This window comes from Equus caballus, chromosome X (assembly GCF_041296265.1).
Source record: "Equus caballus isolate H_3958 breed thoroughbred chromosome X, TB-T2T, whole genome shotgun sequence".
NCBI lineage: Eukaryota > Metazoa > Chordata > Mammalia > Perissodactyla > Equidae > Equus > Equus caballus.
The window spans coordinates 129,200,203-129,222,157 of NC_091715.1; the positions used below are offsets into that span (position 1 = coordinate 129,200,203).

Consider the following 21,955-nt stretch of genomic DNA (forward strand, 5'->3'; position numbering starts at 1 on the left):
GCCTTCCCTTAAAGTTTCAATGATAAATCATTCTCTTTCTGATAAGGATAATAACAAGGAAAAGAAAAACACACTTAATCCAATAATTTGTTTGATGTGGAATACATCGCCTCAATAATTTATAGCAAATTAACATTCTCACCAATGAGGAACCGTTCACTGAACAGAAGGCACATGAGTAAAAGGACAAAGGCTGGCCTAGGAGTCAACTCCTTGCAAATGATCCAAGGAGCCATACGCTACTGTCAATTCCGAGAGGAGTCACCTTCCCTTTCCCGGGGGGAAGGGGTGGTTTTCCAATTCTGGAGATTGCCACCAATTAGAGTCACCCTTCTTGGAGTCCTCTGCCTTGTGACCTCTTTTTCAATACCAATTCTCAGTGGGACTGCTCATTAAACCAAACAATTCATTGAGGACTTCCCCCAACCTACTACAATAAAGACACCCAAGATGACTGGGTTTCTAAGGTAAAAGAGGTTTCACAGATGTATTTTACTTCACAACTTTCTTGGTCTAGCAAATAAGCAACACTTTGGTCAAGAGCCAAATATAAATCTAGGTAGTGAGTGGCTGGCCCTTGGTCACTATCAAAGCCCTCATTGGAAGTTCTCATGGTGGAAGAGCTTGGCTGCCATGGCTCATAAGTGGTCTGGGGTTAAGCTTTTTCAAAATATATGAGGCCTCAGCTTTTCACACCTGGAAAATAACAATGATCTCCACCTTCCTAGGCTTTTACATAATTTAACAAATTATAGTAATAAATCAAAAGTCTTTGAAATGTCAACATGCTCTACAAAAGTGAGGCAGGCTGTTCAGTTTCTAATCAAATAGAAATTTAGGGTGTTGGACCTTCGGTGTGGGGAACAGCTGGCCTCATGGGTATACAACCTGTGAATTCAGAGCCCCATGCTTGGTTTAATTCTTTGCTATTGGTATCTTGAAATTCTTAGTTTTTGAGGAAGAGATCCCTCATTTTCATTTCACACTGGGGCCCTACAAATTATGGAGCTTTACCTGGTATCAGGTGCACGACACCACCTTGTGAATAAAACCTATGCATATAGAAGAATACACTAACCAGAGATGTCTACTAAGAATAAGGGTGAAAAGTCTCTTTGAGAACATTTTCTAATAGTTCATATTTATATTTAACAATCCCTCTGCTCAAATTGTCAAGTCTTCACCTGATCCTCAATGAGTTAATCACTGCCTGGAAAAGAACTGACTTTATATAGGCAAGGAAAGAGCAGAAACTTTTCTGGCACTACCAGTTAATAGGCACTCTCTGTTCTGCACAGTGTACTCATCCTAGAAAGTCCAGATAGGCCCTGGTTGCTGAGCCATATAGACCTCCACACACATAAGGTGTCTAACTGACCGGAGCAGAACCCATCTCAAAGCAAGGAAAAGCCCGGGGTCCTGAGCCACCTCATGCTTCACAGCAAGATTACAGAAGGCTGGCTTCCAACGAGAAGCTCATGTAATCTCTGAGGAAACTTGCTGGCCTTAGGAAAGGAAACAAACAATTAAAGGAAATGATGATAAAGTCTGAAGAGCTTAGGGGGTTGGGATGGGGACAAGGGATGGGAAGACAGTCAGGTAGGAGGAAATGCTAATCTAAGCACCAAAATGTTCTGCTCCAAAATATGGATTAAGGATATGGGATACTAATGCCTTGAGTACCTCTGTGTGCTGGGCACTTTACAAAGATATACACACTTGATCCTCATAACATCCCTGATAGCAAAGTCTGATTCCCATTTGATGGCTGAGGAAACTCAGGCTTGAAGATGAGATTTAGTGAGAATGAGCCAAAGATCTTTCAGACTCAGATACTGGAGATTTATTGTGAATGAGACATGGTTTGTGGTCCCAGCAACGTCTACAAAGCAAGAAAATGGACAATTTATCAAAGGTAACGATGTGGAGGAGTATTGTATCTATTACTTAGATTGCTGGCCTATGCCTCCACATGCCTACTCCACCACTGCAGGAGAGACTGGCAGACCACCACTCCCTGCTCCCCACTTGGTCCACGTGTCCCATCTTTCCCCTTTTTCATAGATAGAGTTGGCTTTAAATAACATTTCAACCCATGTTCTCACCTCTAAAACAAAGGCCCCTGAGCAGCACACCTGCACTCACTGGGTTCTTGCAGTCGCTTTTCAACAATCCCATGCAGTCATCCTCCTGCTGCTTCCTGCTATGGCATGGCTTTCTAAAATAAGGATAAAAATAAAGATCAAAACTTTGGTGCTTAGGGGCCGGCCCCGTGGCCGAGCAGTTAACTTCGTGTGCTCTTCTTCAGTGGCCCGGGGTTCGCTGGTTCGGATCCTGCGTGTGGACCTACACACCGCTCATCAAGCCATGGTGTGGCAGCATCCCACATAGAGGAACTAGAATGATCTACAACTAGGATATACAACTATGTACTGGGGCTTTGGGGAGAAAAATAAAAAGAGGAAGATTGGCAACAGATGTTAGCTCAGGGCCACTCTCCTCATGAAAATAAATAAATAGCCAATGAAAAACAAAACTTTAGTGCTTAAAAGGTCAAAGTCAGGTTTATTTTAAATGAGAACCATCTCTTAAAGTCAATTTGTCTGTAACAGCGGTACCCATAGTGGACAGAGGAACACAAATAAGGACTGGAGATGTCACTGTGTAATGACAGGAACAGGTTGTAGGAAAAGGGTCTCTATCATGGACCTAGTCAGCAGTGCCCAGGAGTGACCCTGCCACTGCTGGAGTTCCTGTCTCTAGAGACCCAGAAAAGGGGTTTCAACATCAACACCAACACCATCTTTTTTTTTTTTTTTTTTGAGGAAGATTAGCCTTGAGCTAACATCTGCTGCCAATCCTCCTCTTTTTGCTGAGGAAGACTGGCCCTGAGATAATATCCATGCCCATCTTCCTCCACTTTATATGTGGGACGCCTACCACAGCATGGCTTGCCAAGCAGTGCCATGTCCATACCCGGGATCTGAACCGGTAAACCCTGGGCCGCTGAGAAGCGCAACATGTGCACTTAACCACTGCACCACCGGGGCAGCCCAACACCATCTTTAACAGTGGCACAACGGACAGGAAAAAGGGGCTGCCCTCTGCCCAACTACATAGAGATGCACTTACTTGCCTGGCTGGTCTTAACAATTAGTTCTGGTTCCACTCTCTTCAAGTCGCAAACCCATAGGCTGACCACTCTTGGAATTTTTCCATCAGAGGTCCTGCAAAAGATGACCATTGTACATGCTCTGTACATATGACTGTCTCTACATGCTGTCTGCCCTAGAAGGCTGACCCTCACAGACTGCCTTACCTGGGCTTCCTTGCCCTCTGGCTGGTAGTTGGGTTTGGCCAACAGTAAGCAACTTCATGTGATCCAAGGATGGGAAGAGAGAGGCCAAGATGTTTACTCCCTACCACAACCCTAACTTGTCATTGTGTCTCTGGCAGAGGCTATGTCCCTCCACAATTGTAGCTCCTGGTGACTGACCCTTCCTCTATGAATCTACAATAACAGAAGGTAGATCAGTGGTTGCTCAGGTGTGGGAGGCAGGAAAGGATGGGAGGAAGACATTACAAAGGGGCATGAGGAGACTTGAGGGTGATGGATGCATTCATTTGATTGCACTGATGGTTTCAAGGGGGGGTATATACATGTCAAAGCTTATTAAATTATACACTTTAAATATGCTCCATATATTGTATGTCAGTTATACCTCAATAAAGGTGTCTAAAAAATGAAATGAACATTGTCTTTTATTTCATGCGATACACAAAAAATTATTTTTTTTTTCGGCTGGAGCAGGAATGTTCTCTTGCTGTGCACAGACACTTCCTGTAGCTCCACTCTCCTACTTTCTGGCATGGTGAGCCAGAAGCACCCAGCTGCCACTCCAGCCGGGCAGAGGAAAACCAAAAATTATTTTGAAATGGGTACCAGATCAAAATGCAAAAGTAAAACTCTAAGACATTGTTACTGAACCAAAGTGGGTCCACTTCTTGGTGAGTTAAAATCAAAGCCTTTACCAGAAATAGTTGTCACACGAAGTAAGATTTATCTTCAGCAACTAACAAGACCATGGAATCGTTTCCAAAGCCATGGCCCCTGAGCAAAGGAAAACAGGTGCCTTTTATTTCAGATGAGGAATGAATATTCAAAAGGGAGGTTTCCTCATCACATGTAGAGGTGGGTATTTGCTCACGCCAGTGCAGTTTGAAAATATGCTTCCACATACATTACATGTTATGGTAATAAGGCCTAAGCTCCTCCTAGGACAGAGATCTTAACATTAAAATGCAGCAAAGGTGACTCAGGTACTTCTCAGCCCATCAGAGCAGGTGTTGCTTTTGTGGTCGGGTTTGAACTGGCTCAGGGTGATTGGTAATTGCATCTCTTAACATAACTAAAAGAGAAACAGTCAAATGCTTCCCAAACCTCCTTTGAGTTACTCAGGGTGGTTAGTCCATGATAATTTCCAAAATAAAGCATAGGAGAAGACCTTGGTAACTTTGGGATAGGCACAGATTTCCTACACAGGACCAAAAACTATGAACCATAAAGAAAACATTGATAAATTAAACTTCATCAAAATTGAAAACTTCTGGTCTTTGAAATACACTGCAAAAATTAAAAGGCAAGCCATAGACTGGGAAAAAATATTTGCAAAACATGTATCCAACAAAGGCTTGGTATTTAAAATATATAAATGCCTCTTACAATTCAATTATAAATAGACAACCAAATTTTTTAAAGGTAGTGAAAGATTTGAATGAACACTACAAGAAAATAGATATTGCATGGCAAACAAGCATATGAAAAGATACTCAGCATCATTAGTCAGAAGTGAAACGCAAAAGAAAGCCACAATGAAATATCCGTACACACCCATTAGGATGGCTACAATGAAAAAGACTCCCACTACCAAGTGTTGCTATTAAACGAAGTCGCTAAATCCAGCCCACATTCAAGGCTGTGGACTGCCCAAGGAAGTGAATACCAGGTGGTGGGGGATCACTGGGAGCAGTCTTAAAAGCTGCCTACCACAAGTGACTGAGTCAACAATTTGTAACATAGCCATACGATTGAAAACTACTTAGTGTCAACAAAAATAATCCATAACCAATCTATAAACGAAAATTTGGGTGAGTTTATTCTGAGCTTAAATCTGAGGATTATAACCCGGGAGAGTCCTTCCACAAAGGAACAGAGCACTCCAAAGAAGTGGGGGTATACAGGGTGGTTATATACCCTCACAGAGTATGTTTCACATGTGATTGAAATGTCCCTTTTACAATAGTCACGAGGCTGCTCTGTCAGCACAGCGATTGATGGAAACGGCAGATAGGTCTGCTGTCTCAGTGAACGCTGCGGGGTGGCAGGTGTGTTGCCTCGGGCTGGGCGGTCACAGATGAGCGCTGCAATCCGTTTCCAGCCTAAAGAAAGATGCTTAATCTTTAAGGAGATGCCAACGTTGGGAGGGGGAGAGAAGTTGCACCTCTATCTCAAGGGCCTTTGCGCTTGCCATAGGGAATCTCTAAAGCAGATATACAATGCATGCTCAACGGCCTCGGTCAGGCCCTTTTGGAAAGAAAAGGTCAGGCCGAATTAGGTTTACACAAAATGGCTTCCTCATATACTCCAATATATCCTATTACTTGCCATTTTTATTTGTCATTAGCAATAAAAAGAAACTAAATACTCACATGAAACATGGACAAATCTCAAAAATGTAATGCTTAGCAAAAAAGAGTAGACATAAATGATTTCATATTGTGTGATTCCGTTTATGTGAACCAGCTAGAAAAACAAATCCATAGTGACAAAAGAAAAATCTACAGTGACAGAAAACACACCAGGAGTGGCCTGCTCCAGGATATGGAGGGAAGCAGTTGGTTGAGAGGGGCACAAGGGAACTTTTTGTTGTGATGGAAATATTCTATATCTTGATTGTGGTCATAGCTACACAGATATATAAATGTAACAGAACTCATCAATATGTATCCTCAACATGGTTGCATTTCCTTGTATGTTAATTATACCTCAAACACAGGAAAACTCCGGAAGGTGGGAGTAAGGACTGCCTAGGGACCTTGGGACTTGAGGAAAGACAAGGCAGTGAGTTCCCGGGGCTTTCTTTTGGCCTCCCACAGATCCCTGCCAGGGCACTGGAGAAGCCTGCAACCTAGAACCTCCAACAAAGAAAAGCCTGCTCTCCTGAGTCAAAGAACTGGGGAAAAGGTGGCCTAACAGGACAGGACACCTTGTTAACTGTCCTCGCCTTCCTCCAGTCAAAGCACCCCACTCCTCTCCACAGTTTCAACAGGGCTAAGTGGGGACCTGATCTTCAATTCCTTCTCCAACCCCCTCGTGGAAACAGTTGGGCAGGACTGGTCAGCCCTCTGCTTTTCCGTCCACTGACAACCGCCAATTCTATATCCAGCAAATACATCCTTCAGGAATGAAGGCAAGATAAAGACTTCTCAGATGAAGGAAACCTAAGAGAATCAGTTGCCAGCAGACCTACCCTTAAAGAATGGCTAAAGGAAATTCTCTAACCAGAAAGGAAGTTATAACACAAGGAGGATGGGACTTCAGGAAGGAAGACAGACCAATGAGATGAGTAAAAGTCAGGGTAAATATAATAGAATAACCATCTCCTGATTAATTTTTTAAGATCAGGTTTTATAGTGAAAACAAGCTATAACGTCATCTGCTGTGGGTTCAATGTACAGAGAGGAAATACTTAGGCTATTTATATTTAAAAGGGAGAAAGGTAAAGGTGTTAACGAAACAAAGGGGATTTGCCTCCTGGCGAATTCAGTCAGACTCTCCACCAGAAGGAAGTAGCTGTCTCACAAAGTAAAGTATATTTGCAGCAAATAAGAGACCATGTGGAATCATTTCCAGAGTCATGGCGTCCCTGAACAAAGGGAAGCAGGGACTTTTATTTCAGATGGGGAATAAATATTCAAAAGACAGAGGTGGGTACTCGCTTGCACAGGCTCAGTTGGAAAACATGCTTCCCCACACACTGCGGGTCACATTATGGTAAGAAGGCCTAAGCTCCTCCTGGAGAGATCTTAGCATTGAAAATAAGGCAAAGGCCACAGGCATAGCTCTTGTGGTGAGGCCTGGTCGGTTGAGGGTGGTTGGTGATTGCATTCCTTAGCATAACAAAAGGGGAAAAAAAATTTGGAAGAATAGCTCAATGCTCCAAACCCAGCCTTGAGTTCCTCGGAGCAATTAGCCCATGACAAAGGGACCTAAATGGGAGTAAATTTTCTCCACTTCACTTGGTTTAAGTGCTCATACCAGTAAACAGTGGTATGTATGCATGTATATTGCATTAAAAAACTATAAAGTAAATAATAAAACTATAAAATAAAATACGTAAGATAAAAAGCTATACCAAGAGCTATATTCAAAAACACTATAGAGAAATCAAAATAGAATTTCTAAAAAATGTTCAAATATCCTACAGGAAGGCAAGAAAAGGGAAATAGGAATGAGAACAAAATGAACAACCAGAAAACAAATAATGGCAGATTGAAGCTGTAACATGTCAATAACCACTTTAAATATAAATGGCATATGAAGAACAATTAAAAGACAGAAATTGTCAGGGTAGATGCTTAAAACACATCACCCATCTCTACACTGCCTGCAAGAACCTCACTTCAGAGTTTTATGTGATTTTAAAGATTTGTTCATTTTAAAGCATAACTTTATGCTTCTTATACAAAAAACATATTTTCAAAATAAAGTACAAAATAAAATTACTTAGTTTTATAATGAACACAAATATTAGTGAACATGGAAGCAAGAGCCTGGAACTGTAAAGAATCTTTCAGGCCATCTAGTTTAATGGCCCCATCATGGAAAACTTAATTTAGCAATATTCCTGACCAATAATTAATTTCCAGGTGGTGCTAGTGATGCGGACTTGGTGAGTCAAGGAGTTGAAAGAAAGATTTCTTGGACTCTCAAAGTCTGGCAGTAGTGCTCCCTTATTTAGAGAATAGCATGGGGACAGGACCCATGGGCAGTAAGAGCTGCAATGTGTTGAGGGTTAGAGCTAAATTTATAAGGCATAGATAGGTGAGTTATTTCTTTACAAGACAAAGGAAAGATTAAAAAAAATTGTTAAAATGGTAGCAGTGTAGTTAGGGTCTGATTATTGGGCGGTCCTATAACTTCAGATAAGAATCAGATCGGATTAAGTCAGAGCATCCTATACTTCCCAGATTGGTATGTAGGGCACGTCACCTTGGGCTTCTCTCCCTGGGGCAGCCTTGATTCTCATCACTAGGACACTTGAAATGACAGGGACCTCATTGGTTCTCAAGGCTGCCTACTCCTTATGTTGGCTAAGGACAGTTTCAGCCAACTGGCCTAAATTCTAAACCGTGGAATAGTACAGTAGAAGTTTAATCGCTCTTGAGCCTGGTAGACTTTCAAATATTTGAAGAAGCTCTGATGTTTCCTTTATAAGTTTTGGTTCTCTAAACTACAACCATTTTTTCAATCATTCGTCACAAGACATGGAACCAGTTCCTTCATCACCCACATTGTCTTCCTCTGGAAATACTCCAGAGGAATGCTCTCCTTAAAGTAATAAAACAGAACTAAAAAATATTTAAAAGGGGGGCCAGCCCCGTGTCTGAATGGTTAAGTTCACACACTCCACTTTGGCAGCCCAAGGTTTTGCCAGTTCGGATCCTGGGTGCGGACATGGCACTGCTCTTCAAGCCATGCTGAGGCGATGTCCCACATAGCACAAACAGAAGGACCTACAACTAGAATATACAACTATGTACTGGGGGCTTTGGGGAGAAGAATAAAAAAAAGAAGAAGAAGAAGATTGGCAACAGATGTTAGCTCAGGTGCCAATCTTTAAAAAAAATTTTTTAAAAATCGAAAGCATACTGGGGCTGGCCCCGTGGCCGAGTGGTTAAGTTCGCGCGCTCCGCTGCAGGCGACCCAGTGTTTCGTTGGTTCGAATCCTGGGCGCCGACATGGCACTGCTCATCAGACCACGCTGAGGCAGCATCCCACATGCCACAACTAGAAGAACCCACAACGAAGAATACACAACTATGTACCCGGGGGGCTTTGGGGAGAAAAAGGAAAAAATAAAATCTTTAAAAAAAAAAAATCGAAAGCATACAGAGTTTGGTTTCCGACTACAGTGGGATCAAACTAGAAATTAATAGAAAAATAACAAGAAAATCTCCAAAGGTGGAAAATAAACAATACACTCCTAATTAATTCTACATAATTTCTATGTAGTAACAATGAGCATGTACAAACTGAAATGAAAAACACAATATCATTTATAATTGCTTCAAAGAAAATGAATACTTAAGAATACATTTATTAAACATGTACAGGAATAAGACAGAAAATTATACAAATTTTGATGAAAGAAATCAAAGATCTCGGGGCTGGCCCGGTGGCATAGCTGTTAAGTTCACACATTTTGCTTCTCGGCGGCCCGGGGTTTGCCGGTTCGGATCCCGGGTGCGGACATGGCACCGCTTGGCAAAAAGCCATGCTGTGGTAGGCATCCCACATATAAAGTAGAGGAAGATGGGAATTGATTTTAGCTCAGGGCCAGTCTTCCTCAACAAAAAAAGAGGAGGATTGGCAGTAGTTAGCTCAGGGCTAATCTTCCTCAAAAAAAAAAAAAAATCAAAGATCTAAATAAATAAATAAATAGACATACTGAGTTCATGAATTTGAAGACTAAGTATAGAAATGGTGTCAATTCTCCCTCAAATTGGTCTGTGAGCTTAACTATTTCTAGCAAGACTTAATGTACCCATAGACAAGCTTATTCTAAAATTTATATGAGCAAACACAAGTCCTAGAATAGCTAAAGAAATGCTGAAAACGAAAAATAAAGTGGGATGACTCACTCTACCTGAAATGAACACATACTATAGATGTAGCTACAGTAATCAAGACACTGTAGTATCGGAGAAAAGATAAACACATAGACCAATGCAACAGAACAGAGGACAGCAAAATAGACCCATAGAAATATGCTCAACTGATCTTTGACAAAGATGAAAAAGAAATTCAGTGGAGGAAGGATAACCTTTTCAACAAATTGTGATCTAGCAATTGGACATATAGTCAAAAACTGAACCTGATGGGGGCCAGCCCAATGGCTGAGTGGTGAAAGTTCCACATGCTTCAGCAGCCCAGTTCGCCAGTTCGGATCTTGGGCACAGACCTACTCCACTCATCAGCCATGCTGTGGCAGTGTCCACATACAAAATAGAGGAAGACTGGCACAGATGTGAGCTCAGGGCTAATCTTCCTCGGCGAAAAGAGGAGGATTGGCAGCAGTTAGCTCAGGGCTAATCTTCCTCAAAAAAAAAAAAAAAGATTTTCATCATCGTTAGCTATTAGGGAAACACAAAATAAAATTACAATGAGCTATCACGATACAACTATCAGAATGGCTAAAATAAAAAATAGTAATAACACCAAATGCTGACAAAGATGCAGAAAAATTGGATATATTCATAAATTGCTGATGGGAACATAAAATGTTACAGCCACTCTGCAAAACAATTTGGAAGAGTCTTTCAAAACTAAACATGCACTTACCTTTTGACACAGCAATCACACTCTTGGGCATTTACCCCCAAGAAATGGAAATTTTTGTTCACACAGTAACCTGTAAACAAATATTCACAGCCTAATAGCCAAAACCTGGAAACAACCCTGAAGTCTTTCTCGGGTGAATGGTTACAAAACTATGGTCCAACCATACCATACTACTCAGCAATAAAAAGAAAGAAACTATTGACACTCGACATTCCCAACAACTTGGATGACTCTCCAGAGAATGATGCTGAGTGAAAAATGTCAATCCCAAAAGGTTCCATACTATATAATTTCATTTGTATAACATTCTTGAAAAGACAAAATTATAGAAACAGACAACAGATTAGTGGTTGCCAGGCATTAAGGAGGGAGAACCAGATGAAAGTGAGTGTGGTCAAAAAGGGGCAACATGAGGGATCTTTTTGGTGATGGAACTATTCTGTATCTTTTTTAAAAATTTTATTTTTTGAGGAAGATTAGCCCTGAGCTAACTGCTACCAATCCTCCACTTTTCGCTGAGGAAGACTGGCCCTGAGCTAACATCTGTGCCCATCTTTCTCTACTTTATATGTGGGACGCCTGCCACAGCATAGTGTGCCGAGCGGTGCCATGTCCACACCCGGGATCCAGGCCAGCGAACCCTGGGCCGTGGAAGCGGAATGTGCGCACTTAACCGCTGCACCACCGGGCCAGCCCCACTATTCTGTATCTTGACTGTGGTAGAGGATGCATGAACCTACACATATGATAAAATTGCATGGAACTAATACACACACACACAAGATCAAATAAATTGGGGAAATCTGAACAAGATAGATGGATTGCATCGATATCCTGATTTTAATACTGTACTATAGTTTTTTTAAATTAAAAAAATTTTTTTTTTATTATTTTTTATTTTTTCCTTTTTCTTCCCAAAGCCCCCCGGTACATAGTTGTATATTCCTCATTGTGGGTCCTTCTTGTTGCGGCATGTGGGATGCCACCCTGCAGCGGAGCGCGCGAACTTAACCACTCGGCCACGGGGCCAGCTCCTACTATAGTTTTGAAAGATGCTACGCCTGTGGGAAACTGAGTAAAAGGTATATGGGGTTGCTCTGTATTTTTTCTTACAACTGCATGTAAATCTCAAAATAAAAAAGTTTAAAAAATCAATTGCAGTTCTGTATACTAACAACGAACATGTAGAAACCAAAATTAAACACACTTACAGCCACTCCAAAAAAAATGAAATAGATATAACCAACAAAATATGTACAGGGTCACTGACTGAGTACAAAGAAGTAGCCCAAAGGAGTTCTTTTGTGGTGATGAAATATTTTTGTGCTTGATTGTAGTTGTGGTTACACAAACCCTGACATGGAATAAAATTGCTAGAGCTATACATGTGCACACACACAAATTAATGCAGGTTACAAAAATGCTGGCAGCTGAATTAGGCCTGTAGTCTAGTTAATGGTAATGTTCCAATTTCAATTTCCTGGTTTTGATATTATGCTGCATCTATAGAAAATATCACCATTGGGGAAGCTGGGTGAAAGGCACAAGGTCTTTTTTGTACTATTTTCGCAACTTCCTGTGAGTCTATAATTATTTCAAAATAAAATGTTAAAAATAAATGAGATGAGGACAAGGAGAAGTTTCAGAAATGAGTGGAGGAAAAAGGCTCTGGGAATGAATGAGGCTGGATCCAGCCTGGAACAAAGGGCTCCTATGTGGTTTAGGTCTCTATTTCTGTGGCCCCTTCTTTTTCAAATAATTAATTTTTTCATTGTATTATACAAGTAATACTTATAGATATACATATACATAGAGAGTAAGAAGTATGTCTTCCTTCCTACTGCCTTCACCAGAAGTAAAGTGTGGAGTAGTTTGACATATCTGCGCTGGCATTTTTTCATGCATTCATACCCACGCATGGTTATGTTGATAAAATCATGATGCCACACAATAATCCAGTGTCTCTGAAACTCGCTTTTTTCCTTGACCATGTAGGAATGACCATTGCTCAATCCGTGTATATGAAGCTGCTGGGTTCCTTAAATAGTTATACAGAAGCCACAGAGATGTTCAGGTGTGACAGTGAACAGGCATTTTGAGAGGGTCTTAATGCTCAGCCCAGTCTTCCCTGTGAAAACTGGGATGAGTTCGTGGTAAATCTACTTCTTGCAGACAGCTTTTAAAACTCATGACTATGAGGAAGCGTGAGCGTTTCAACAGTCTTGAAAACATGATGGAGTTTCGGTTGGATTTGGCTTAGACTAACAAGTTTAGATGCAACAGTGAAAAGGCCTTTATGCCCAGGAGCAAGAAAAAGGCTATGAACCAGAGCAAATGAGACCCTGAGAAGCTCCTGTGCAGCTCGCAGGGCAAACAATGGATGAAGAGCGTTTAGAAATCACTAGGGGGGAGCAAGGAGTTCAGGACATGCCACTCCAAAGTATGCCACCTTAGATATTTTGATTATTTTGAGCTGAAGCCACTTGAAAAACAGCAAATGCAGGGAGAGGCTTTCTCTGAAATCCCCTTATCTGCCTAAAGACAGATCCTCCAGAAGGAACTTGACCGGCCTAAGTCCCTTCCTTGGAAGTTTCACCAGCCGGGGAAGATAGCCTCTTACTAGAGGAGAGGGGACTGTTAGTGCACACCACCCCAGGCAAACTGGCACAAATCACCGCGCCTTCCATCTGCTCTTCTAAGGACCCGTTCATCTTTTCTGAAAATCATTCTCTCCCCGAAATTGCCTACATCTTCCTTCCTCCTCCCCTTTTAAGATTACGGTATATAAGCTTGCAAATCTCACTGCCTTTCTGAGTGTTCACTGTTTTTTCCCTGTGATGCTCCTGTGCACGTAACATTAAGAATTAATAAATGTGTATCCCTTTTCTCCTGTTAATCTGCCTGTAGTGGGTTTATTGCACAGACCGAAGAGGGGTACTGAACCTAGGAGAGTAGAGGGAAAGTGTTTCAACCCCTACAGGTGAAAGGAAGGACAATGGGGCAATTCACGAATAAAGAAATACACATGAGCAGCAAACACACCAGAAAGGAAAAAACGCGCGTGTGGGTTTGCTGACGCTCCACAGAGTTACCAGAGAAATGAATGCGAATTAGAGAAAGCTACAACGGGTTGGCTGGCCGGGTTTTCTGCGGAGACGCGGGGGAATGGTGTGAACGGCGGAGCGCGCTGTACAGAATCAGCATGGCGGTGCAGACCCCCGGCCCTCCACTCTGCCCTAGAGCGTTCCGCTAGAGCGATCTCTGCGGGTCACCGACTTCCAAGCCGCTCAGGCCCTGGGCTCCGCTCGCGGGAACCCGGGAGGGGACGGCCTCATGGGTGGGGCTTGCCGTGGGCGTGGCCGTGGGCGGGGCTGTGTCGGCGGCGGCTCTGCGGCGCCCGGCAAGGGGCGGGGCTCCGCTGGGGGCGGGGCTCCGCCGGCGGCCTCCGCTTAGGGAGCCGGCGAGGGGGCGGAGCCGTCCCTGGGCCGCGGAGGAGGGGTGGCGGCTGCGGCGCTGGCTGTGGCCCGAGCCCAGCCGGGGAGCTGGAGGCTGAGGGCGGGCCGGGGCGGGTCGCTCTAGACCTCGCGTCCACCTGCCCGCCCGCTCGCGCTCCGGCCGGTCGGCGGGGCCTGCCCGGGCCCGGGCCCATGGCGGCGTCGGTGGCTCTGACCGCGGCGGCGGCGGCGGCGGCCCTGTCGGGCCTGGCGGTGCGGCTGTCGCGCTCGGTGGCGGCCCGAGGCTCCTATGGCGCCTTCTGCAAGGGGCTCACGCGCACGCTGCTCACCTTCTTCGACCTGGCCTGGCGGCTGCGCATGAACTTCCCCTACTTCTACGTCGTGGCCTCCGTGATGCTCAACGTCCGCCTGCAGGTGCGGATCGAGTGAGCGCCCGCGGCCACAGCGGCCCGGCCCGACCCCCTACCGCCACCGACCCCCTGCGCCAGACCCCGACCCCTAGCCACCGACCCCCTGCGCCAGACCCGAGCTCCAGCCTGGGCCGTCACCAGCCCACACGCGTCGCGGCCGATGACAGATTGCACAGAAACTCCCAAGACGGGCCCTTTCGGTCGGGCTCGAGAAAATTATTTGAGTGCAGCCAACCTGTTGCCTCACATTGGCCGAGGGGGGAGGGGACCAGAAAGAAGCAATTCTGCAGCAGGAGCTCGACTCAGCTGGCCCTGACCACCAAGGTAGGTGACCAGAGGTTGGACTGGCGGGCTGGAGGGAGGCGGTTGCCATGACATCTAGATGTCCAAGTCCCTTGGGGGTTTGGGGGAAGGGACCCCAGGAAGCCCTACCCGCAAAGCTGCGGAGCCGAGCAGGGGCAAGGCAGGGCAGACGCAGGCTCTCTGGATCCCCGTGTCATGATGGCAAGATGGGGGGAGGGGCGGCGGCAGCCTAGGCAGCTCGCATCTGCATCTTGGAGGGTCAGCCCATCACCGACAGAGACCGGGGCGTCCCCTCCAGTCCACAGCCCAGTCCCCACCCCCCTGGGCCCGGAGCAGACCCTAGAGGAGAAAAGATGCTGCCACCCTTCTCCTCCACCCCCTGGGGTAGACCACCTGGAAGGATGGTTGTATTCTTGGCCACACATTCCCCAGGTCTGTCCGCTTCTGGGTCCTCAGGCCCCTGGGGCTCTCTGCAGCTCCTGGTACAGCCCTTTGCAGACTGCCTCCTGCCCTGTCTTTGGGGCCAGGGACCGCTCTCTGCCTGCTCCTGCTGTCCCGGTTGCTCCCCTCCGCCCTCTCTGAGGACCTCCCCCAAAGCCCTGCGTTTGCAGACAGGGAAGAGTGGGAAAGACTCTTCCTCTCTCGCCCTCCCCCAGGGTCTTGCTGTTCCACCATCTCAGCCATGCTCCCTCCAGCCCTCCCAGGGCCCTCCCGGTGCCACAGAATGCCCTCCCCCAGCCCTGGACGGCCTCCAGCAGCCCACCGTGTACCCAGAGGATCTGGGGAAATGGGAATCTCCTTGAGCAGAGGGCAGCTCTCCGGCTGGGTGGGGAGAGCAGAGGGAGAAGGGGCTTGTAGAGGAATCAACAGTTGGGGAAACGGGGACCTCTCGGGGTGGCGGGCAACTCTCAAGTCTCCCTCTCTTTCTATCTTTCAGGAACTGCTGTGTGTAGGTGGTGACCCGCCCCTTCTCTGGCCTTGTCAAGAGAGTCAAATTGCTGCCCAGGGGCGCCCCTGGCCCTAGAGCTGCCTGGGGAGCAGCTGAGGGAAGGGCCTGATGGAGGAGGAGAGGAAGGGCCTTCCAGGCAGAGGCCCTGAAAGGTGAGGTAGCCCAGTGGTCAGGTTCCGGCATGCGGAAGGACAGACCCTGTCATCTGGGCCCTGAGATCTCCCAGCAATACCATGAGGGGGTTCTGTTCTCCCCTACGGATTGGGGAAACTGGGGCTCTGTGGGAGATAGGGATTGTCCCTTGTCACACAGATAAGAAGTGGTGGAGCTGAATCTGCCCTTAGGCCTGCACTCCCCCAGCTGACCCCCAGGCTTCTCCAAGACCTGGCACAGTGGGATGTGGGAGGGGAGCACAAGGCTCCCAGGGGACCTAGGGGGAGAGAGGTCCAGGGTGGGGAAGGTGTGGAACCAGCTTTCGTTGGAGCCGTATGAGAGGTCAGAGGGAAAACCAGGAGGACAGTCTGAGCTGAGAATGGCGCAAGAGAGATGAATCCCAGCACCCCCCCCCCCCGCCCCCCACAGGGAGCCCAGGTCCTCACCCACAGAGCCTGGCCTCCCCAATCCCCACCCCTACCTCAGGCTTGACCAAGGGCTCCACAGCAGTTGGGTGGCACAAGCCTCTGAGTTTGGGTGGAGGGGTGGGGTGGGACATGATGTAACCAGGAGGGGGAAGGGCTAACCCTGGGGTGGGATGGGACATGACCCCATCTCTCTGTCCCCAGTCTCAGCCCAGGATCACACAGGAGAATCTCCTCTGGATGGGCTTGGATTGGTCCTAGAGGCCCTGGGTGTGCTGCTGACTGGCATACCAGGATGGCCAGGGGCAGCCCAGAGGGGCGCCAGGAGAGACCCTGGCCCTCACCACCCACCCCGCTCCCACAGCTGCTCTGACACTGGTTGCTCCAGGCCCATGTAATCAGAGTCCCTGGGACTGAAAACCGCAGCAGCCTGTTCAAGCCCAGAGACAGTGGCCCACTCCCACACCATGTGCCCTCTTCAGCTGCCCAGCAGGAGCCTGAGTCCTGGGTGAAGATCTCCGCCTCTCATCCCAGGGACTGAGGCTGGACCAGAGCCACCATGTGGCCCCCGCAGTTTCGCACAGACGGGGCCTGATGGCTTCCTTCCTTGTGCCAAGTCTCCTGGGAGCCCCCATCCTAGTGGTCCCCTCCACCCCAACTCTGTCCACCCAGGACCACTTCTGCGAGCCTGCCAGCCTGCTGACTCCATCCATCGATCTCCGGGGCAGCCTCTGAGAGATGAGAGCAACACGGGGCTGCATGAGAGGAGAGGAGGACGAGGGGCCTCCTTGGGGCTGACACACAGATGTGCCCCTTTCAAGCCCAGGTGTCACCCTCTGCGTGACTCCAGCATCTTTCTGAGCCAGCCAGGCGGGGAGGAGGAAGGCCTGAGAATGGCAAGAGGGAAGCTCTTCACTGAACGTGTGTGCGAGTGCGAGTGTGTGCGCATGTGTGGTGGGGTGGGGTGCTGCTGTGGGGCAGGATGAGCGCACTGGGTGCCTGGCCCTCCCTGGGCAAGCGGCTCAGCTCAACCTGCCTGGGGCCTAGGAGGCCACTTCCCCACAGACAGGGCACAGCCTCAGGGGCCCTGGCTCAGAGACCTCCTCTCCTCAGAGAGCCCCACCCCACACAGAGGGGCGCAGCAAGTCCAGATGGCTCTGGCTCTGGCTGGCTGGGCTCAGAGGGGTTGGCGGGGGGTGGGTCCTCAGCCTGAGTTCCTGCCCCTGCTTTCCTTACCGTCTGGCCTTGAGTAGTTAGCACGCTTCTGCTCTCCCCCCTTCCCTCCTCCCCTGGGCCCTGGCTGCTCGACGGGCTCTCAGTGCACTTTATTTATTTGCAGCCTGCTTTTCAGGCAGCAGAGCTTCTAGAAAATCAAAGACCGACCTGAGTAAGACGACTTTCCCTTTTCTGTGTGTGAACTCTGTACTGGCAGCACAATCTGGTCAGAGATAATGGTCTTGTTCCTGCTGTTGTCACATCTTGTTGTCTAAGTAAAAAATAATAAGTCCTTGAGTTCAATAAAATACAATAAAACTGGAGGCCTCCTGTTTCTGGTGTGATGCGGTAGCTTGTAGCTTTGGAGGAGAGAGGGGCGGGTGGTGAGGTCACCCTGCTGATGGCCAGGAGCTACGGAGGGGAGCACCCTCAGAGGGCTGTAGGGGGGTCGGGCTGTGGCGGGGATGTCGGGCCTGTTCAGAGGATGCTCGGAGGCCCGACTTGACCTGGACCACTGTCCCCATGAGGAGAAGTCAGCAGCATAGGCCTGGCCCGAGAGGTGACAGTTTGTCCCAGACAGAACGTTCGTTTGAATAACCTAATACCTAAGTCTTCATTGTAGAGCCTGGTATTAGAAAGCACTTACTTCAGTTCAACCCCGAGGGTGGGCTGGGGGAGGTGAGGTGAAATAGACTGCAGATGGTTTTGTGTCACCTGGAGGCCCCCCAGCGGCAGCAGATGGCAAGTCCCCTGCCTCCCTGCTGGCTAGGAGGATGCGGAGTTTTGGAGAGGATAAACCACCAGGACCAGAAACCTGCTTCCCTTCCCCCACTCTAGACCCAACCTGCCTCTTCAGAGCCCCCCTCAGGGCCTCCCCAGAGAAGCCAGGCCAGGGGCGCTGAGGCTGCTGCAGGGTAAGGGTGGGCAGGCGGGCAGAGGGCTGGATGAGGGAGGCCGGGGCGGAGCGCAGCATCTGCAACCGAGGAAGGAAGGCCCACAGGCCCCAGGAGGGAGGTGGCCTGAGGACACGGGGTTATGGCCACTGAGGAGCACAGCCTGGGGCAAGGCACCCTGACAAGAGGGACCCTTCCAATATCTGCCACCATAGGAGGGATGGACCCCAGTCCCTGCCAGTGCCCTGAGCTTCACTCTCCTTTGTCCAGATGATCCTGTTCAGTCCTTGATGGTCCCGCACCCACTCCAGGGTTCATGTAGGCTGGCACAACCAAGTCAGGACAGGATCAGACCAGAGCTCGGGGTCCAAGGCCCGCTGAGGAGAGAGGACCACCCTTTCCTGCTATGGAAGAAGGCAGGCAGGGTCGTCCTGCTCTGGGTAAGAGTGGAGCCCTGAGCCTAGCCCTTCCACTGAGCACGGCGTGGCCCCAGGCCAGCCTTGCACACTCATGCATTTTCAGCAAGGAGCCTTCAGGGTGGTTGTGGGCATTCAGTATGATGATCCCTATCCAATGTTTGTCCTCATGTCTCACCTGGAGCAGCCTTGTCACTATGAGGAGAAGAAACCAAGTAAAGGGAACCGACATGTGATAAGAGCCCACCCAGCGCCAGGCACATGCTGGGTGCTTTGCTTCTGCAATCTCATCATAGTCACCACAGCTGCCTGTTGGAAGAGGTCATCAAGAGGACATGACTGCTGGTTGACCCACAAGCTGGACCTGGGCAATCAGAGGCTCCTCACCCCCTCCCCTGTCCTTGAAATGGATCTTCCACCCACCGTTCCCATAGTCGGAGCTGTTTCAAGGACACAGCCAGGAGAGAGTAAGGTGCTGTTGAGAACATGTGACAAACTCCATTTAACCTCTATATAAACTTTCAAGATTCTGGGGGACGGGGGCAGGGGCAGAGATCTACTCATCTTTCGGCCTCCCAAGACAAGCTTCATATGTAAGTTCCCTTGCTCATTATACCTGCCACCTACCAATCTGGAGTGGTCTGCCTCTATCTTCAGTTCTCCTTGCCCTCTGTGTATGGGGGCCAGTTTGTGAACCAACACCACCCAACCATTATTCCCATTTTACAGAGAAACTGAGGATTGGGCCCCAGTCTTAACTAGAACGCCAAGCAGAAGCTTTTGTCCTGAGGGCCCACTGCCCTCTGGAGGGTCAGGGAATTGGGCTGGAGGAGTGGGGGAATGGCACAGGCTGAAGATGACCCTGTCCTTTCTAGGTAGGGGCCAGGAGACAGATAAGAAATCCAGGGCTTGGGGGTCAGAACTGGGGGCCTTCTCAGTATGGAGCTCCCCAATGGCAGCAGCTAGGGCCACGCTGAGATGGGCCCACCTGTCTTCTCCCCTACCTCCCACCTCTGGAGATTGACTGGGATCTAAGCAACTGAGTCAGGAGAGGGCAAAACAGCAGCCGAGTTGGCAATTCCTGGAGCACTAGAGCCCATACAGTAGAACACGAGAAATAGAAACAGTGCACAGAATCCCAGCCCACCCTACCCCTAAGGGAAACTGCTAAATTTGGGGTGAATTTTCACTTTGTGTGTATGTCTTTTATATACGCAACATTAGGAACATATGACTTTGAAACCTACTCCCCCATTCACGTGTATCTTAGCATGTGATTAATTTTTTTTCTGCATCTAAAGCTGCACAGTATCTCTTGTATGAAGGTTTCATCATGTGTTTCCCAATGCCTCGCGGTTGTTTTCCTTTATTGTTGTTTGTGGGGTTGGGTTTTGGTTGTTGTGAGGATTTGGTTTGCTTTTTGTTGTTTTTGTTCACGATGCAGTGACAGATGCCATTGTGGATAAATGCTGTGGCATATGATCAATTTCTTAACATATATTCCTAGAAGAGGGCCAAAGGATATGCAAGCTTTAGCGCTTTTGACACCCTCCGGAGTCGTGGTGCCAAGTTACTCACTCCACTCAGGAATGAGAGTGTTTTGAGACAAGGGTGGCAATTCTGGGTAACAACAGATGTTTCAAAATTTGTTACTGCCTTTCATTGCCTCAAGCTGAGTGTATTTCTCTCTCCTCAAGATCAGTGTAATCTTTCATTTAACCCATTATTTCCCTAAAACTTTTGCTTCCCCAATATCCCCAGTTTATAGTCAGAGTTAAATCCAGTCTCCAAGTGTCTTGGGATAAGGACCCAGATCCTTTCCTTCTTCTCCTCCCCTTTACATGGACCGAAGTCTTGTTCTTAAATCTCAATTGGATAAGCCAAATAATTTACTTTGATAGTAGTTTGCATGCCTTTGAATACATATCAAGATTAAATTTTTTCATATGCCCATTGGCCATTTGTACTTCTCTTTTCAACTACAGGGAGTAATTTTTTTATTGAGATACAATTGACATATAAATTGTGTAAGTTTAAGGTGTACAACATGTTGGTTTGATACATTTATATATTGCAATATGATTACCACTGTAGTGTTAGCTAACACCTCCACCACATCACATAATTACCATTTCTTTTTTGTGGTGAGAACATTTAAGACCTAGTCTATTAGCAACTTTGGAGTCTATGATACAATGTTTTTGACTATAATCACTATGCTGTGCATTACATCTCCAGAACTTATTTATCTACTACTTGCAAGTTTACACCCTTAAACAACATCTCCCCAGGTCCCCCCACCCAGCAGCCCCTGGTAACCAGCATTCTACTCTTTGTTTTTACAAAATTGGCTTTTTTAGATTCCATATGTCATATCATACAGTATTTGTCTTTCTCTGTTTTTCTTATCTCACTTAGCATAATGCCCTCAAGGTCCATCCATGTTGTCACAAATGGAAGAATTTCCTTCTTTCTCATGACTGAATAATATTCCATTGTGTGTGTATATGTATGTGTGTGTGTGTGTTTGTGTATATATACATACACACATATATATATTGCATCTTCTTTATCCATTTGTCCATTGATGGACACATAGGTTGTTTCCATATCTTGGCTATTGTGAATAATGCTGCAAGGAACATAGGAATGCAGACGTCTTTTCAATATCCTGTTTCCATTTCCTTCAGATATATACCCAGAAGTGAGATTGCTGGATCATATGTAGTTCTATTTTTAGAACCTAGGACCTAGGGGCAGGGGAGTGGGCCTGGTTCTGAGGCCAGCTTGCTCTGTGGTCTGCTGTGAAGTCGGGTGCTCACTTGACACTCCTCCCATGGGTGAGGTTTCTCACTCTGTGCTGGGCTGATAGGGCTTGGGGGAGAGGGGAGGGGGCCACGTAAATCTATCTTTCCTACTCTCCTCAATGCATCTTTTCTTATTTCTGTGCTTCACCCACGTGCTGTAATCTCTCACCTAGAATCCTTCACTCTTATGAAGGTATTTTCGTGTGCAGGGGGAACACACACTAGAAATCCCCATGTCACCATTTTGCTGATGTCACTCCATCTTCTCCATTATTGATATGTTTCCAAAAGTCTTGGCCGCCTCT

General features: G+C 47.2%; 1 protein-coding gene and 1 long non-coding RNA gene across 4 annotated transcripts; one reads left to right on the top strand and one right to left on the bottom strand.

Annotated features, from left to right (window-relative positions):
* Positions 1 to 887: 887 nt before the first annotated feature.
* On the bottom strand, positions 888 to 16,455 carry LOC138921987 (uncharacterized). Of its 2 annotated transcripts, none has more exons than XR_011435056.1 (4): positions 16,376 to 16,455; positions 3,133 to 3,227; positions 2,106 to 2,218; positions 888 to 1,882 (listed from the first exon to the last, which is right to left on the bottom strand). It is a non-coding gene; the product is annotated as an uncharacterized lncRNA (long non-coding RNA). The 2 variants fall into 2 exon arrangements; XR_011435055.1 differs by lacking the exon at positions 16,376 to 16,455 and adding an exon at positions 15,186 to 15,734.
* SMIM10L2A (small integral membrane protein 10 like 2A) lies at positions 14,078 to 17,857 on the top strand. Of its 2 annotated transcripts, none has more exons than XM_023633378.2 (3): positions 14,078 to 14,813; positions 15,730 to 15,893; positions 16,524 to 17,857. In XM_023633378.2, exon 1 carries the CDS (start codon positions 14,272 to 14,274, stop codon positions 14,506 to 14,508), a length of 237 nt encoding a protein of 78 aa, XP_023489146.2. In that variant the 5' UTR covers positions 14,078 to 14,271; the 3' UTR covers positions 14,509 to 14,813; positions 15,730 to 15,893; positions 16,524 to 17,857. The 2 variants fall into 2 exon arrangements, with proteins under 2 accessions (XP_023489146.2, XP_070114537.1); XM_070258436.1 differs by having other exon boundaries at positions 16,684 to 17,857.
* Positions 17,858 to 21,955: the final 4,098 nt, after the last annotated feature.

Excerpts from the sequence above, each read along its gene's own strand:
- SMIM10L2A (XM_023633378.2), top strand. The coding sequence starts at position 14,272 with ATGGCGGCGTCGGTGGCTCTGACCGCGGCGGCGGCGGCGGCGGCCCTG.